At 43.4% G+C, this 18448-nt stretch overlaps 1 protein-coding gene across 6 annotated transcripts in view; it reads right to left on the reverse strand.

Annotated features, from left to right (window-relative positions):
* The window catches only part of BRSK2 (BR serine/threonine kinase 2), a 463971-nt gene that overhangs the window by 218434 nt on the left and 227089 nt on the right, over positions 1-18448 (reverse strand). For 5 of the 6 annotated variants that reach the window (XM_045017047.1, XM_045017046.1, XM_045017045.1 and 2 more), the window contains exon 2: positions 6585-6679. In XM_045017047.1, coding sequence (XP_044872982.1) covers positions 6585-6679 — 95 coding nt within the window. Of the gene's footprint in view, positions 1-6584; positions 6680-7178; positions 7304-18448 lie in introns of those variants that run through there. The other variant, XM_045017041.1, reaches the window with a different exon arrangement.

Below are 18448 nucleotides of genomic sequence, written 5' to 3' on the forward strand. Positions count from 1 at the left end.
ACATGTCTACACTGCCCCGCAGTTCAGACTACAGGATTGCATAGACATGCCCTAAAACAGAGAGAGAAAGAGATTAGCTTCTACCTGAAGTTTTTGTGAACTCCTGCTGTAGGTTTTGGTTGCGTCTGTTGATGAGACACACTTGTCTCGAACCCACACAAAATGTCCCTTATCACCTCCTCATTTATGAGGATTTTACCAAAAGCAGGCTTTCAAAACTGAATGACAGAACAGAAAAATAACTAGAAAAGTAATAAACAGGTTCTCTTTCGGTGTACCTTTGCGACCAAATGCTTCTTTGTATTCTCACAGCCGGATCCAAAGCCCATCAAAGTCAGTCAGGAGACTTCCATTGCCTTGAGCATGGGCTTTGGATCAGATCCCAATTTAGCCATGGTGGTCAGCTGGTACAGTCAAGCTGAGGGTCCAGAGATTGATATGTTTGGAAGCTAGGCATTCCGAGAGAAGACTATGGGTTCTGGAATTCCCTTCCCCACCTTGGACTGACAGGGCTGACCCTTAGGGCATGTTGCAAGGGCAATCTATTTATTCAGTCTCTTCCTGAGGGGAGGTTTTCTGTGGGGGTTGGGGAACTGAAGGTTTTTTCAGGTAGAAGGTCTTTATCATTATTAGTTTACACTATAGCAGTTATTTAGGGCAAGTACAGTTAGTTTTACATTTTTTTGTGCATGTGCCTAGAAATTCATAGATACATACATTTTAATGTCAGAAAGGACCATTGTGATGATCTAGTCTGAGCTTCCATTTAACACAGGCTATTGGACTTCCCTGAATGTATTGCTGCCAGAAGTCCAATAGTTGTGGTTGAACTGGAGCATATCTTCTAGACAAAAATTCACTCTTGATTTAAAATTTGCCACCACAATCCTGGGTAAATTGTTCCACTGGCTAATTACCCTCAATGGTATAAATCTGTGCCTTATGTCTAGTCTGAATTTGTGAAGCTTCAACTGCCAGCCATTGAATCTTCTTGTATCTTTGTCTGCTAGATTATAGAGCCATCTACTATCAAATTTCAGTTTCCCATGTAGGGACTTTTAGACTGTGATCAAGTTATCCTTTAACCTTCTCATTGATAAGCTAAATGGACTGAACTCATGAAGTCTCTCACCATAAAGCATGCTTTCCAATCCTTTCATCATTCTGGTGGCTCTTCTCTAAACCCTCTCCAGTTTTTTGAAAAACTTCTTGAATTGTGTACACCAGATATAGAAAACCAGTAACAGGGGCAACAGTGTCATATACAGAAATAATATAACCTCTCTACTCCTACTTGAGTTTCCCTGGTTTATACATCCAGGGATTGCATGAGTCCTTTTGGTCACAGCATCACACTGGGAGCTTATGTTCAGCTGATTACCCACCATGGCCCCCCAAGTCTTTTTCAGAAAGTCACTGCTTCCCAGGATACAGTCCCCCATCCTATAAGCATGGCCACATTCTTTGTTCACAAATGTGTGACCTTACAGGGAAAATGATGAAGGGGGTCCACTCCCCCGCACTCACCGTTGAGATACTAGGCTCCATTAAAAGCCAACACACAAGGCAATATTTAAAATAAATAAAGGACACAAAAAGAAAAGCAAGTGGAGGTCAATTCTCTGTTGTCAAGCCTGTGCCCGCCTGTAGCTTTCTCAGGATCCCTGTGTGTCTAGGCAACGAATCAAAGGCCACCTGTCTGTTTCCCACTGTACCTTCCCCTTGGTGCCACAAGCACAGCCTTTCCAGGAAAAAAAATTGGCGGATCACCAAAAACACATTGAAATAAATAAATAAATAAAAGCAGCTGTGCATATTCTGACTGTGTTTCAGGTGACTTACAGAAACTTCCCAAATACACCTCAGCCACATCAGAGAGAGGATTCCCCGTGACACCCACACATATCCACACACTGCCCCAACTCACTGTTTAAACCCGGAAGGGCTCCTTCCTATACAATTTAGGAAGTTATCCTAAGCAGGATGCATACCTTACTTCCTGTTCTTCTGAGAGTCCCCTTGTGGGAATGGGTAATACTACCACTGGTAAGCTCTTGCGCCAACTGTAGAAATCCAATACCTGTGCCCTAGGTCTAATAATGGTGGTTTGAGCTACAATTCAAGGTAACAATAATTGAACACAGAAGCATGATTTGCTTTTACGTTTCATTACCCATGGATAAATATCACATCCTGAATTCTCCATTGCACTAAGACCACTTCACACCACTGTGGCAGAAAATTATGCCCACTTTCCAGCTCATTTAGACTGCCTTTCTATTGCCATGGTAGTGAAAAGAGGCTGTAACACAAGTGAAAATCATGCCCTGTGAGTCTTTCCTATACTCCTGTTACACATCTCTTTCTCTGGAGGGATATATAAAGGTTCAGCTCAAGCTTCAGGATAACACTGTTGACAGGATGCATTCACCAGCCTGTGGCAGTGGCTTAAAGCTGCAATTTAGCCAATCAGCTATAGGGCCAATTCTTTATAATAATACTAGCACCTCTTGCTGCATTTATTCAGGGCCCCATGTGTTCCGTGATTCCACTGCTGCAGAACTTGCTGTAGAATCCACTCCCCGCTGAGAAATTGTGCTCCAGAATCTAAACTTCCATTTAAATAAACATAACTAGGTTTCCAGTCCTTATGGTCAGGTACAAAATCTTGGACACATGAACAAAATATAAGCTCATGCCTGAGTCTGCGGATAGGCTGAAACAATAGCTCTGAGAGGAGTGAAATTATCACATTCATCTCCAAAGGGGGTATTAACTCTGAAATCAAAAAAGAATAACTTGTCACAACTGTTAACGAAACTCACTGCTGATTATTTTTAGCAGAAATATCCTACTTGTCTGTTTATCTCACAATCCCTAAATCCTTTCCACACCTCCGTAGGTGCCAAAAGCCACCATTGCTCCCAATCCACCTGCCAAAAGCTCCAGCATCACCTCTGACAACTGACATGATGCAGTAAGGCACTGACAGCAGAAAAGTTTGCCGCAAATTCAAAACCTGAAAATACGAGGATAGCATAAATGAAATGGAATTTAATATTATAGTAAATAACACAAAGGCTACTATCCTGTACTACCATTTTCATTTTTAATTAATAAAAAAACCCCTCCTTTTAAAAATTTAAATGATGCTGGTGCAGAGCTTCCAAACTGCAGCACCCCACAGAGTGCTGTAGAATCCAGAATGCTAGCTATGGAGTTCACAAGGTCTTTTGTAGATTTAAAGCGACAGGATGCCACAAACTCCATCTCCCCACAGTGTTTGGAGGACTGTGAATTAGCATTTCAGAATGTAACTCAACTCTAGAGGATATAAATTTAACATGCAACATACAGGCTGAGATGTTCAAAACTGACTAGGCAGTTTAGCCACACAACTCATGTTAATTTCAATGAGGGTTGTGTGGCTCAATTCCCTCGCTGGCATGGAAAAATCAAAACCACAGGTTGCAAATTTGTATGTTCAGTAGTGGCTACTGATTTATGCACATTGGACTCTCTGGGCCAAATTCTCCTCTTGCTGCCAAATAAGAAGTAATTCCATTGAAGTTAATGAGCCGGGTCTCCATTTGGAGTAAACTGCCATAACACCATTGACTTCAACAAGGTTACTTCTAATTTGTAAGTATAAGTGAGAGAAGAGACATGAGAGAAGAATCTGGCCCACTGTATCCACAAATCAACGGATGCTACCAAACATGTAGATGGATGATCCAGCTCAAATCAGGTACATCGGTGCAAAAGTGAAGTGAAGTCAAAATCAGGCCCTCTGTCTTTTGTACAGTCTAAGACATTATATATTGTTGTTGCTTCAACCTAGATGCAATGTTCCAAACATGACAGAGGTGGACCTGTGCAAGAAGCCCGGCTCTCAGATTTATCCACAATATGAAAGTATAAGAACACCAAGCGCCTACTCTACAGACAACCCATACACATCTGCTTAGCAGTCTACCTACAATCCGGTCCCTTTGATGGGGCAATGCATGCTCACATTATACATTTACTGCAGCTTCATGCTGCACCACGCCTGCTCATGTGTCATCTCCACAGCGGCAGTTCTGTTAATTGAGACCAGCTGCTTCAATTCCGAATTATTCTCTCCAGAAATATTGATAGTATTACGCTATGATTAGAAAGCACTTTACCAAATGCCTCTCAATTCTGCTAAGCTCAGATGAGGAGCAGCTGTGGAGAGAAGGGATAGTTCCCTGAATGTACAAAACACACACACACACACACACACAAAAGCACTAGCTGAAAAAAAATACTGGAGAGAGAAAGGCTCTAAGAAGCAGATACTGACAGAACAACAATGGCAGCCCTCTGCAGGAGAGAGCAGCGTGCTGTGTGGGCCACTGGTGCTTATTTTAGATGTGGAAGGGCAGACTTCTTCCTTATGCTCTAGGGTAAATGGCCACAGTTCTGCATCCTCAATACTGCAGGTGGAAATGTTTGTCAAATCCATTCCAGAGGTAGATTAAGGCAGGTTCCATGGATCTGGGCCCTGGTTGGGGAGTGTGTGTGTGGAGAGTGCAACACTGGGATCCATTGACTGAGGTGAGTGGCCCATTGGCAGAGAGAGCTATGGTCTGCCATTGGGACTGAGAAGCCAGAGGGAGCATTTGCAGGGTGGGACTGCCAGCACATAGTCACACACTATCTGGCCCTGCCCTCGGCTTCTTCCCTGTGGCTGCTGACTCTGCCCTGTAGGCTGTCAGCAGCTGCACTGTGATGCTGTAGTATGAATTGGGAGTAACTGAATTCCTCTCTCTTCAGTTCTTCAGGGGAAGAACTGAGAATTAAAATAGCTAATAGTCCTCTCCAACTTAAGAGAACCAAAGGCTCGCCTCTGACTGTCAGACAGCAATCCTGAAAAGACATTTGGTCACTACATTTATGTAATAGATGAGATCTCCACTTCCATATGCAATCGCAGCCTATTGAGTATGCAGTGGAGAGCCCTAGTAAGAGAAAGCTCTGTGGGCAGTGATGTGAAAGATTCAGCAGGAAATCACAATACATGGTGTCCTGCAGAGAATAATTTTGCAAAATCGCACAGGGAACGTGGCAATTTTCAGCACTCATCCCTGGAAACAAGGGCCACCAATGTGTTACTCCAGTTTTACACTATAACTGGAGTAACACAACAGTGAATCAGCTCAAAGCAAAGGGATCACTTTGCAGTGCTGGAAGTTCTGCTTTGCCCCCCTCCATGAAATATCAATGAGATAAACAACATCTTTGATACAAGATACTGCACATTAAAAGGGTCTCACAGTTAACATAAATCTCATGTTAAATACATTCCTTACCAATGTTACTAATTAATCAAAATATTAAAAGTCTAGTTTAATGTTTGCCAGGTGTGCAGTTTGTTCACTTTTTCAGTTTACTCCTTAGACAATGAAACCAGACTGGGCAGTTGCCCTTAAGTTCTAGTTTTGTCGCCAGTCTATTTCAGTTCCTGGATTTTGTGGACTGGCACGTGGCCAGTGGAGTTCCCAATGCAGCAGGTGGTTGAGGGAAATATATCACTGAAATTCCAAAAAACAAAGGCTGAAGATATTTCTATTCATGTGAAGTTATGCTGACCCTCTTTTTTTCATTAAAACTAGTTTGGACCTAACATTAGCAGTGTGCTCCTTCAATCCCCAATTTTCCTTCCATTCCCAGTGAGGTTGTTGTAAATTACTGGTACTGGGAAATAGCTACTATACACAAGCACACACACAACGAAACTCCCACAGTGACAATAGTGAAAAGATGTATGTGTCTTCCACTAATGTGGAACGTATCAAATACGTGGTCAACAATGGACCACAAACTGCACATACATTGGCCAGATTCACTGCTGGCTTAAACCCAGTGCAATTTTGTGGACTCCAAAGGAGTTGCATTCACTCATGTCAGGGCTGGATTTGGCCCTGCTGTTCATCAAATCAGATAAACAGAACAGCAGGTTTCTTTTCTTTTTGGTATCCAAGATTGCTTAATGGTGTTCGTTTAAGGAGCTGGCTATTATTAGCCTGGGTGCAATTCATTAAATAAGTTCTCCTGGGAATTAAACCCATTGGGCTAGATCCTTAGATGGTTTAAAATGTCATGGTTCCATTGACATCAATGGAACTATACCAATTTACACGAGACGAGGATCTGGTGCATTAGATCAGAGAGCAGAATGAAACCATACCACAGAACAGCAGTAAGAACACTCACATAACAGAATAGATGTCCTCACCAATCTCTGAAAGTAACAAGCATCACACACCATCTGGTGGAACTTAGAACTCCAACACATGCGTCTGCCATAGCACAGCCGTAACTGCACTGAGGCTGGCCGTTAATTTTGCCCTTAATTAAAGCACATGCATACTCCTTCTCTTTAATTCTAGCCGCCCCCACCCCTGAATTATTAATTATTATTATTATGCACAGCACAGTCCTAGAACTGACAGGGATGTTTGTTAAACATAATTAAAGATATTAATTTTGCATGGAACAGAAGCCACAGAGCCAAGAACTATACTTTCCCCTCCTCAAATCTCCCATTAGAAAATTACCTTCATTAGCACCGACTCGCTGAGCTTCTCTCTGTTGACAATTTTTATCGCGACCTTTTGACATGTTACACAGTGAACCCCCAACTTCACAAGTCCTGCAGGAGAAACAGAGAGATAGAGAGAGAAAGATGGTTAGAGACATCCCCCGTTAAGCTCTTTGCTGTTAGCATCTTACATGGCAGTTTGGCTATTTATATGCAAATGTTTTTCCATTAGTCCTTCTTACTCCCAGGGAAAAAAAACCCTGTGAATAATGAATAAACTGTAGAAGATCCGGCAGCACTAGGATTTAACCCACGTCTACACTAGGAACGCTTTGAGAGTTTAGCTATATCGGTATACTATACTGGCAAAGCACTTCTAATGCAGATGTAGCTTATACCAGTAAAACTGAGCTTTTGCCAGAATTGCTTATTCCAGCTCCCACTAAGCTTTCCATGTGGAAAGAACACTTGAGCCATTAGGATTGTCTTTCAGCAACATTAACTTCACTTAAATAAAGAAGGGGTAGTGGCTCAAGAGCAGTTCTTCCTATATAATTATGTCTACAGAGGGAGCTTTTGCCAGCACAGCTGTATCGGTCAGGGATCATACCTCTTCACTCCACTGATTAACGTAGCTGTGCTGGCAAAATTCCATAGTGCAGACCTGGCCTAAGATCACTTTCAGCTTCTCCCAGTGCTGCCACAATTAATGGGGCTGCCATCTTTCTATTTCAGTCTCTCCTGCTGGACAAAATGGACATTGTGATGCAATGTTATCACAGCATGCAAAAGCATCAACAGGTTCTGATGCAATGTTGCAACCCAATGATGGTTTCCTGACCCAAAATAATTTTCAGGGCAGTTATATGGTCATACATGCAACAGAATGAGGGAATCCCTCTCCGACCATTTATCTAGATGATACCACAACATTTGGGACAGAGACAAACCTAAAAAAATAAAAATAAAACCAACCAGTAACTGGCACTAGGGGTATCAATAGCTATTACAGGCTATAGGTCAAATTCTTCTTTCATTTACAACAGTGCAAATCTGGAGTAACTCCAATGAGATCGCTCAATTTACACTAGTGTCAGACTAGCATTTGTCCCTTTACCTCTCAACTTCCCTTCCATAAAGTACAGTTCTGCTCTGAAAGGTAGCAGCATAAAAATGGCACCTTCTTACTCAACAGATCTACTTCCTGTGTGTGTTCAATCAGATCTGCTTGCGTTAGTGATTAAAATAAGTTTTACTGCTTTACTCCCATCAGCGCTGCAGAGCCAACACAGCTGCAGGAGACTATGCTGGATTCTATTACTTCTTGTGCATCATCAACAGAATTGTCTATTAATTTTGAATCAGTGAGACCTGTGGAACCCAGGGCACTGCACAGGGGGTCACCAAGGGCCAGTTTGGCCTGTAACACCTTTATTATTGCTGATGATGCACAAAATGGAAAGAATCCTGCTTAAGTCTCAGAGCCCAGACTGGGGTTTAGAGTTAGGAGGAAAAATCCATCTTTTTTACTTACAAGCTGAATATAGTGGATTTGGATCCTTGAGAGACAGTGAACACGGGGAGGCCTTTTCACAGAGTGTTCATGGCAAACCACACATCCAGATGGACCCATATTAGCTCTTGTCTGAGAAAGATCTGGCCCCAGTGGAGTGAATAGGGGTTCTACCAATGAATCCAATGGTTTGTCCTCAGAGGTATGCCTACTTTTTATATCACTGTAAATCATAATTTTGGAACTGTGAAAGAAATAGAGGTTCTGGGGAAAATACCCTTGAACCCCACCCACCTTTCTAGCTCCCTCCCTCTTCTGCTCATGTTTGTTGGAACTTCTCTTCACACACCACACATCCCGTGTTCAGACTCAGCTGGTCAAGTGCTGACTCGGCACAAAGCAGTTTTACTTTTCAGCCATAACATAAAGGAGTCATAGAAACTAAGAGCTCAGCCATGACAAACCCATTTGAAATTAGGTCCAGCAACAGCCTGCCCACTGCCCTGGGCAACTCCCAGCACCCAGCTGTGCTAGGACCAGACCACAATCCCACATCTAAATTCAGTCTACTCAATAAACTAATAGCATTGCTGGCGCCACATTCACCTCTCCCAGCAGCTGCAATGCTACCACTGCTGCTCCTCTTTGGCTCCACTCCTTTGACTGGACAGCGACTCCTTGGCACTACTCACTTGTGGCTATGCACAGATTTACTCTGTGTCCAACGCTTTCCCCCGGCCTCCAATGTGAGGCAGAGCTCTGAATGTCTTTTACAACAAAATATGTATCATGTTTGCATCATCCTTAACTCTCCCCCTCGCCATACTAAAATACTCTGGCTTAACTTCCAGTTGTATTCTTTGTAGCTGGATTCCCAGCAGTCCCACTGTTGCAATGGCACAACACTGCATTGTTGCACCATGCAGAACACTGCCTGCGAGAGGACAGTGAAGGTGACAAAAGGCTAACCTGAAGCAGCAGTGTGCTCCCCTAAGGTACTATATTGAATTGCTGGTACCTTAGATTGCAGGATCTGAATTTAAATGTGTTGTTCACAATTAAAGATGAGGTAGAGATTACTTATCTGTAACTGGAAGTTGTGAGTTCCCTATCTGTATCCCACACGTGGGTAAACGTGTGCCACACATCCGAGTCTGGAGATTCTTAGTAAGCAGTGTCCGTTGGCCCACATGTGCACAGTTGTTCTCTTTGTGCTCCAGACAGAGGGCATAAGAGACAGTGCAAGCCAACACCTCTCCATTTCCTCTTCTTGCCACGAATCAGATAAGATCCGAAGCAGAGGGGAAGGAGGGGCAGGTAGTGGAATACAAATAGGAACCATGCATCTCAAGAACTACCAGTTACAGGTAAGTAACCTCCATTTCTTCTTTGAGGGCTAGTCCCGGTGTGTATTCCACATGTCCATGCCTGACAAGCATATACAGACTGGGGCTGGGTGGGTAGATGCAAGGATGCAGTCAGTAAAGATGCTTGAAGAACTGCAGTCCCTACAGCCACATCTGCAGAGGAAGCCTGAACTAGCACATAATATTTTGTGAATGTGTGAATGGAGCTCCAGGTAGCTTCACTGCACATGTCCAGTATCGATACCTCCTTTTGGGGGAGGGATATGCGCTAATTGGTAGCGCACAATGATGGAAGCAGAAATCCATTCAGAGATTCTCTAAGAAGATATCACTTGTCCTCGTAACCTTTCTGCTATAGTGACAAATAATCTGGGTGATTTTCTCATTGGTTTGGCCCTTTGCAGGTAGAATGCCAGGGCTCGTCTGACATCCAGAGAATAAATTCCTTTCTCATCAACAGATGCATGGGGGCTTGGGAAGAAAACCAGTAAATGGATAGGGTGGTTGACATGCAATTTAGAAATTACTTTAGGGAGTAACTAAGGATGATGGTGAAGAGAGTCTTTCTCCTTGTGAAAAATGGTGTATGTTGGGTCAGCATCTTGCTCACCATTCTGGTCAAAGTAATAGCAACTGAAAATGCAACCTTCATGGAAAGGTGGGACAGAGAGGATGTGGCCAAAAGTTCAAATGGTAGTCTGGTACCTATTGGCAGGATGAGACGGAGGTCGGATTGACCACTGGCAGGAAGGGCCTGACTGGGCCTTTCAGGAATCTAACTGTTGTTGGGTGAATGAAAATGGAATACCTGTGTACTGAGCCTGACTACTGTGAGATTGACCCACAGTGAGCTAATGGCAAGACCTGAATTCTTCAATGGCAGAAGATAATTTAAAACAGCTGGGACAGGGCCGCCCAGAGGATTCATGGGGACTTCGTCTGCGGGTCCCGGGGCGGAAGGACCCCCCGCCATGGGTCTTTGGGGCACAGCAGGAGGGGGATCTGTCCTGATTATAGTTCTAGGCTCCACTCCTAAGCTCGTGCCTGGAGGCTGATGTACCTGGCGGTCTTCCTGGCCCAAATCAGAGGCAGGTCTCATGGCCTTCTCCATAAGGTGTTTCCTCAAACTTAGGCTCACAAGCTGTGTGTGTTGCAGGGGAAATGAGTGGCAAATGCTGCACTTTGCTGAGATATGTGTTCGCACAGAAAGGAGAGGCAGCATTGGTGCTTGTCACTCACAAAGAAGGAGCAAGGACAAGAGATGCAATTCTTGAGCCCCGGGACTCTGGGCACAGTCCCAGTCTGTGGGCAGGGACTCCCTGAAAGGGGAGAAACTAAGCTAAACTAACTATAAACTACTATATCACAACTTTAGCCATGCTAAATATTAAAGCTATTTATAATATATACTTACAGGCTAAGAAAGAAGCTGGAGACATCTGTGAACATAGAGGATTTTGACTCAGGTCAGCAGCAATAAGAAGGAACTGAGAGGCATCAGCCCACATTGCCTCTTATGCCCTTGGTCTGGAGCCCAAGGAGGGCAACAGTGCATATGTGGGACAACAGACACTGCTTACTAAGAATCTCCAAACTCGGGGGCACATGGCACACATGCGTACGCATGTGGAAAACACACAGGGACCGGCACTCAAAGAAGAATGTTCATTTCTGGTCTATATTACCTTGCACCTTCCCAATCTATCAATTAAATTTCCCCTGTCCTCAGCCATACATCTTGACAAGACAAAACAGGGCCTTTGATTGTAAACATGAGATGACATCATATTGGATAGGCAGGTTTCTCTGGCAATGAGACAGAAGTGGTACCTGGACCCAGGGCTAAACAGTGTCACAATGTCCAGTGCCTCTGCCTGGCCATGAACTTGTCAGACAAAGTCAAAAGCTCAGGCTTAACCATCACATCTACCCCGTTAATAAATGTTAAACACTGAGAAACACTACATGCCTGTAGAAACCAGACAATGAGCCGGACTGTATTTTCACACTGGTTTCACATTGGGTTAACTTCACTGACTTCAAGGAATGGCTCAAGATTTACATTGGCGTAACAGGGAACAGAATTAGGCCTTACATATTTGAGATGACTGGAATTTCTCTCTCCCTCCAAGCCAGGTAGAGAGAGGACAACATTCGCAAGGGCTCTCAATACAGCACCTTTTTCCAGCCCCAAATTCACTTAACTGTGTATATTTGAAAAAGAAAAATTAAATCTTTCCTTCTGATTTTTGCTTGCCAATGTCACACGATGGCTACGAGCAAGAGACAGAGTGTGTGTGTGTGAGGGGCCTGTAGTGGCTAGTCCACGTAAAGGATAAGAGCCTACTACTGCTAGTAGTTAAGTGAATTGCTCTTTTAGTTCAAGCAGTAAAAGCTCATGCTTTGGAGCTGAAAAGTCCTGGCTGCTATCCTTCCTGATAACCCATAGTGGGGAGTTGTTAAACAGAGGTGGCTTGTAAGGGGATTTGAACATCTGTGTGTGTCAGATGTTTAGGATGAGCTTCTTCTGCCACACAGTGTGCATAATGTGCTAGGTGTGTTATTTTCCCTCTCGTGGCTAGTCTAGGGGATGAGAACCAAATAATGCAAATTAACTAAAGGAGTTACTCCTGTAGCTGAAGTGATAGAGATCTGTGATTTGGAGCAGAGGATCCAGGGTTCTATCCTTCCTAATAGGCCATGGCAGAGGCGTTGTTATAAAAGCCCTGGGTTGATTTCTGTTCAGTTCTTATTCTACAGTAAAATGAGCTAGTTCTTAGGACTCTGAGTTAAAGGAGTTCATTAATTAAAAGTCTGTTTGTATAACACTTTGGAGGTGCAAAGTAGTCCATACATTCTGGCCAGCCACTGGTGTAGCTGCACCAGTGCAATCTCTAAGGTAGACAGGATGCTGTAATTTGCACTGGCACAGCGTATCCAGGATTTAAACAGGAGCAAGATGCACCTGTGCAAATTATGCCTTTGCCAGTCTATCTTTAGGGTTTGAGCCAGTGCAGCTATGCCAGTAGCAGAAACCCCCAGTGTAGTAGTAATCAGTGTTTTATTACAGAGCCCCTGCAGAGCCAGAGATCACTGTGGGAATCAAGGAAGTGCAAATAAAATGTTTACATAATGATTCATCTGAACATCCCACCCCCCATACTTTGCTCCCTCCTTTCTCACTGACAAAGGGAATGCCACTTTCTATCCCTGGGTACCCAGGAGCTCTGATGTATCAACATCCAGGGTCTACAAAATGGGCTGCTAAAGATGAGGATTTGATATGCAGACATTTGGTAATTTGTCAGGCTACCTTTGGCCTCAGCTTCACCAGGAATGAAGCCCTCTTATTTCAGGTTGGGGGCAGAAGGAAGGGAGTGAGGGAAGCTATCATCATCTTTTCATTTATAATTAAAAGCCATAAACTGAAAATTCATAGGAGCATGTTGCTGTTTTCTACCCAGCAGAAAGAAAGAAATCCACCGATGATACAAGGGAAAGGCTGACTGGAGAACAAGAAGAGTGAGGGGAAATATCTTTGCCCTTCACATCCTAATGCTACAGTGTCCTACTGACAAGCCTCTGGTTAAATCTTAAGCCTAGGGGTGAACTTGAGCTGTTAATCGGAGTTAAAAACTGAGATGCTATGTCCTCTCTGCTATTCTAACTTGAGTTAGCTAACCCAAATTAAGAACACACTCTTTTTCAGTGTACAAAAACCCATCTATATGGGATTTAGTGCAGTCGGCTGCTCCTTTACTGTTCAATCCAGAGCGGGATTTAAGGATAACTTAGGCTTGATTGCCAACTTCTTTACGCCTTGCATAGTCATTTATATCAGTACAAAGTGAGTATAAACCCTCACCGGTTTAGAATGGTGATTTTTGCACAGGTGTAAATGACGACACAAGGTGCAAGGCAGTGGAAAATAAGGTCCCCTGTGTAATGTGTTAACCTAGGAGCTAGTGAACCAGAGAAAAGCACAGGGTCTTTCTGTGGCCATTAGCCCCACTTCTGTTTACTGTGAGAGACACTCCAGGAGTAATAGGGCAGTTATTTTTTCAGTCCTATCCAAACCTTGGCCTCTCCTGAGGATGCCAACAGGAGGCAAATTATCTTTTGGGAAGGGGTCAAGTAAAGCTCATGAATCAAGAAGTAACGTTGTCCTTTAAGCATTGTATTTATGGTACATTCTGTGTTGATGCACGAGTTCTCCCGTTCTTCCAGTGTTACAGGAAACTTCATGTGTGTTTCATGGTTCTGATTTTTTGAAAAACTACTATGTAAATGAGTGCATTATAAACATAAATAGCAATTTAGTTAAATTACTCCCCACTAATTAGGGGAGATGTGTTCAGATCTCTGGGAACATAAAATGAATCAATGCTGTATTTGTAAATACTGATAATTGCCTGTAATGGGAAGACCTAGCGGGTCTTAAATTGCTGAAAAGATTTTAAATAATTTGATTAAAAAAAGATTGCCTATAAAATGAACACTGTCCATACTGTCCATTTCTTCAAATCTAAACGGCTGTGAGCATGGGGTACTTCAGAGCAATCCCCATTTAGGAGCCAATTCTGGGAGCTGTTTTAGATGCCCGCTCGGTGACCTGTCTGCCCAATTTGTTTTTAATGTTTTTTCTAATTGTTGGGAAGTGCCTCAGCATACACAGGGCATTATTGTACCTTTTAAATCTTTGGTCAAGATAATCAGCTAATATAAATGAGCATAGCTTCACCAAAGTCAATAAAGATGCGCCCATTTATATCAGCCAAGACTCCATATGTGCATATTTGTTTTTAATATCACTTAATTTTTTCAGAGCTTTTGGACAGTTTGGTTTACTTAGCTCAGGGCCATTATATCCAGTACCAAGTTAGTGGAGAAGAACGGGACACTTTAAAATATGGCCCTGTAGTACTTTAAGTGCTAGCACTGTTAAAATGAACTAGTTTATTATTAACTGCCAGTAACCATCTCCCTAGTGGCGACTAAGTGGATAAAAATGCTTTTTTGTGCTAGATAATTTCTGGCATATGAATTGGCACAAATGCTCGACAGTATATTCAGAGAAGCAATACATAAACAACTTTTAAGTTCCCGGAAACTCTAAATGAAACGCCAAAGCCCAAAAGCTACATATGGCCACAGGGTTGAGCACTTTATGGCTGCTGGAAACAGAGTCAAATCCCAACCTCACCAAAACTTAGCAAACTGGCAAAACTTAGACATAACTGACCAAATCCAGCATGTCAATACTCAGTTCTTACTCAGGCAAAATTCTGCCTGATTTCAATGGGAGTTTTGTCTGAGTAACATATGAGTAAGGACCTTCAGATTTGTGCAGTGTGTCCAGAAAGAGGCAATAGAAATAAAAAGTTCTGGTCATTATGAAATGCTCTGGCAACTACTTTAGGAAGGGTTATTTGAATGTTGAGAGGATCCGTGCTATTCCATATTGAGAAGCACTGGTGGTCTTGCTCAAATCCATATGGGACATCTATCAGTATCTCAAAGCTCACACAAAATCGTGCTCAGTTGCCACTCTCTGCTTTGGAGAAACCCAAAGACTGGAAATGCAGGGGGAAGAAAAAGGGACTCAAGGGTTAAAAACAATCATCATTCAAATTGCCGCAGATAATGAAAATCAGGAAATGCTGACACTAGGTATTGCCAGCACAGTGGGTCTGCTCACTGCCCTGCCTAGTCAGCAAAGGCAGCAGCCAGAGAGGCTCTGTCTCGTACCTTATACCTAGCTTGTACATCCTGGGCACGTGGGATGAGAATGAGGAAAGAGAATCAAGAATCAGATCAGATGAATGTACTAAGGGGCCCTGGCTACATTCCAGACAATAGTATCCTGCTCAGTTGAATTATCACTTAGGAGTCTGTCCAGACTAAAGATGTTGCTCTTGTTTTAATTTTAGTAAACTAATTGCAAATGCTAATGTAGATACTCCAGGACACAAATGTTTGTGGTTTACCTCAGGGCTCAGCCTAGCACTGGCAATGAATTAGTCCGAGTTAAAACTAGAGCAAAAACTACATTAGGCACACCCCAATGAATCCTATTTTCACAGGCGCCTCAATATGGCTCTGAAAGTCTGCGTGTGTAATCACCTGGGTGTGCACTTTTCAAGCACTAAAACCTGTGCATATAAATGATAGAATTTACATATCCATATAAACTGGGATTTGCTTTTGTAAATCCTGTCAGGTGTTCCTGACTGAAAAGTACACGCACAGATATTTACACAGATCTACATGCCCCAAAACAGACCGTTTCTGAAAATGAAGACCTAAAAGCAGCAAACAAAACTATTCACACACAGTTAGAAGAAGCTGGGGAAAATGTTTATCAAAGGTGAGATTTCTACCCCTACCACAAATATCTTCAGCCACTACGGCTTCTTTGGGGTTAAATCAACTCAGTTTCACCAGATGGCAACACTGACTTCAGTGGAGTCACTTAGGATTTACACTGATGTAACAGGGCTTAGAATTTGGCCCACAGCGACTCAATTTCCACAGCTGTAAAATAAGGATAATACTTACTTACCTATCTCGCAAGGATTCTAGGGGGATTAATTGATTAATCCTTATAAAGAACTTTGAAAAAAAATCTAAAGCCCTGTGTAAATTCTAAGTATTATTACGAGCAAAACTGCATCTAAAATACAATTCTGAAAAGAAACATCTATTTCATTTTTTGTGAACAGCCCCTATTTCATTCACCACGTTTTTCTGGTCTGTAACTTTATGCTTCTCCACAGTACATTTCCTATTTTCATAGCTGCATTTGCAATAAGTTTGTGTCAGAGCATCTTGCTTATGGAAAACAATAATTGTTCTTAATTACTCAGTCCCCTCATTGAGCAGATGTTTATTTTTCTATAGCAATTGTTATCTCTAATTATTGTCTTTAAAATAAACACAGTCTTATATCAAGTGACATACAAATTATATGGTGTCAGTTTATAATTAGAAGTGGGGGGTGTGGTGGTTTAATCTATAAATCTAAACAGATGTGGATGGAGGTACCGTGCTCTGTAATGAAGTAATTTGACCATGAGCTGTTCTACAAAGATTCCACGGCTGGAAGGCTGTTCTAAGAAGCCTGTGCAATAACTGCTTCTAAATTGAATAAACTGTAATTACAGTAGGAGTAAAGCCAGAGTTCAAATTTTCAGCATGAGCATGGAGGGAGCTGCTCTTCAGTGCCAGGATTCACACTTCCTGGCTCAGAACACAATGGGGAGGCATATATCAAATCACTACAGCCTGGATTCACTCTCTTAGGACTCAGAGCCGGGCTGGGGCGGTGAGGGGAGAACACACATTAGCTCACTAATGCTAGGTTTCACACTGTGTGCTGTGGAGATGATGGTGGGATCATCCTCCGAGCAATGCAGGATCAAGACACACAGAACTGAGATCGGCTCTAGTGATTTTTATCTTGGTCTCTTGCTTATAATATTTTGCATATCAGTACTTCTTGCAAACCCTTTGCATCAGCTGCATGGAGTAGAGAATGTGACTGAGTAGAGACATGCTGCCTTCATCAACTTCACACATGCACATGTCCAAAGTGGGCTTTTATTTCAGAACAGCTCTTCATTCCCTCACAAAACACTTGGGAAACTATGCTTTGCTGCCACTGGAGAGACACAGGTGGCAGCTTCCAGAAGACATGTGTGAAAACGCCCAGCCAAAGCTCCTCATGGACTAGAGGAGAGGACAGTGGCTTCATTTTTTAATTAAACAGATATAACAACATTACAGAGCTCTTCATGGCTGCAATAGTGAAAACTGCCTTTTTCACAGCTCTGGATGAATCCTGGGAAAACTCTGCCTCTGACCCCAATTTGCCAGCCCCAGAAGCTGAGAGAAAAGAAAAGCCAGCATGGCTCCCATCCTGCCTGTAGCAGCCAGATCTATGCACCTCCTTGAAGAAACCTCCTTGAGATAAAAGTCCACCTCCAGACCTCATTAATCCATTACCAGTAGGTGCCTGAGTACAGCTATTCTCAAACACAAGGGGAAGTGGTAGGAGGTACAGAAGAGCCCTGACTGTCTATCCCTCATAAGATAGCTTTTAAAAAAGGTCAGTGTAATTAGGTAGCATCTGGGTAATGAGCCATGCTGTCCTATCTTGGTCTAGTGATCCATTGAGGAGGATTGATGCTCCAACACAGTGGGTATCAACCAGGAACCCGGGGCCTCTTGTGGGGCCGCAAGCAGGTTTCAGGAGGGATACCAAGGAGGGCTGGCATTAGACTTGCCGAAAGGGCAGAAAGCCAAAGCCCCACCGCATGGGGCTGAAGCACAGGGCCCAATGCCCTGTCACCCAGCGTTGAAAGCTGAGTAGCTTAGCTTCGCAGGACCCCCTGTGGCATGGGGCTCAGGCAATTGCCAGGCTTGCCACCCCATAATGCCAGCCCCGGCTTTTATATGAAGAAAAATAGTTGTTGTAGCATGGGTGGGCCATGGAATTTTTATAGCATGTTGGGAGGGGGGTTCAGAAAGAAAAAGGGTGAGAACCTCTGCTCTAACAAGGAGGGAACATCATGGGGCGAGGTGGGAGGGAGACAGTGGGGCACAGATTGTTCTTCATATCTTTATTGAATTGATGTTTTAATCCTGTTTCCTTTGTTCATTTCTCATGTTCTCTGCTACCTCTCCCCATCCCCCACATTTCTTCCATCTTTCCTGTGTGTGGCTCCCTCATGACAAAGGGCCTCCTGCATTTCAGGGACTTGCCTTATATTTTCTTTGCGTGATTCGCTATCCATGAGTCTAATGATGTCGTCCTAGGCCTTATTGTTACACTCAGGGGCGGCTCCAGGCCCCAGCACGCCAAGCGCGTGCTTGGGGCGGCAAGCCACTGGGGGCGCTCTGCCGGTCGCCGCAAGGGCGGCAGGCAGGCTGCCTTCGGCGGCTTGCCTGCGGAGGGTCCGCTGGTCCTGCGGCTTTGGCGGACCTCCCGCAGGCGTGCCT

The sequence above is a fragment of the Mauremys mutica genome, chromosome 4, assembly GCF_020497125.1.
Source record: "Mauremys mutica isolate MM-2020 ecotype Southern chromosome 4, ASM2049712v1, whole genome shotgun sequence".
Classification (NCBI taxonomy): Eukaryota; Metazoa; Chordata; order Testudines; family Geoemydidae; genus Mauremys; species Mauremys mutica.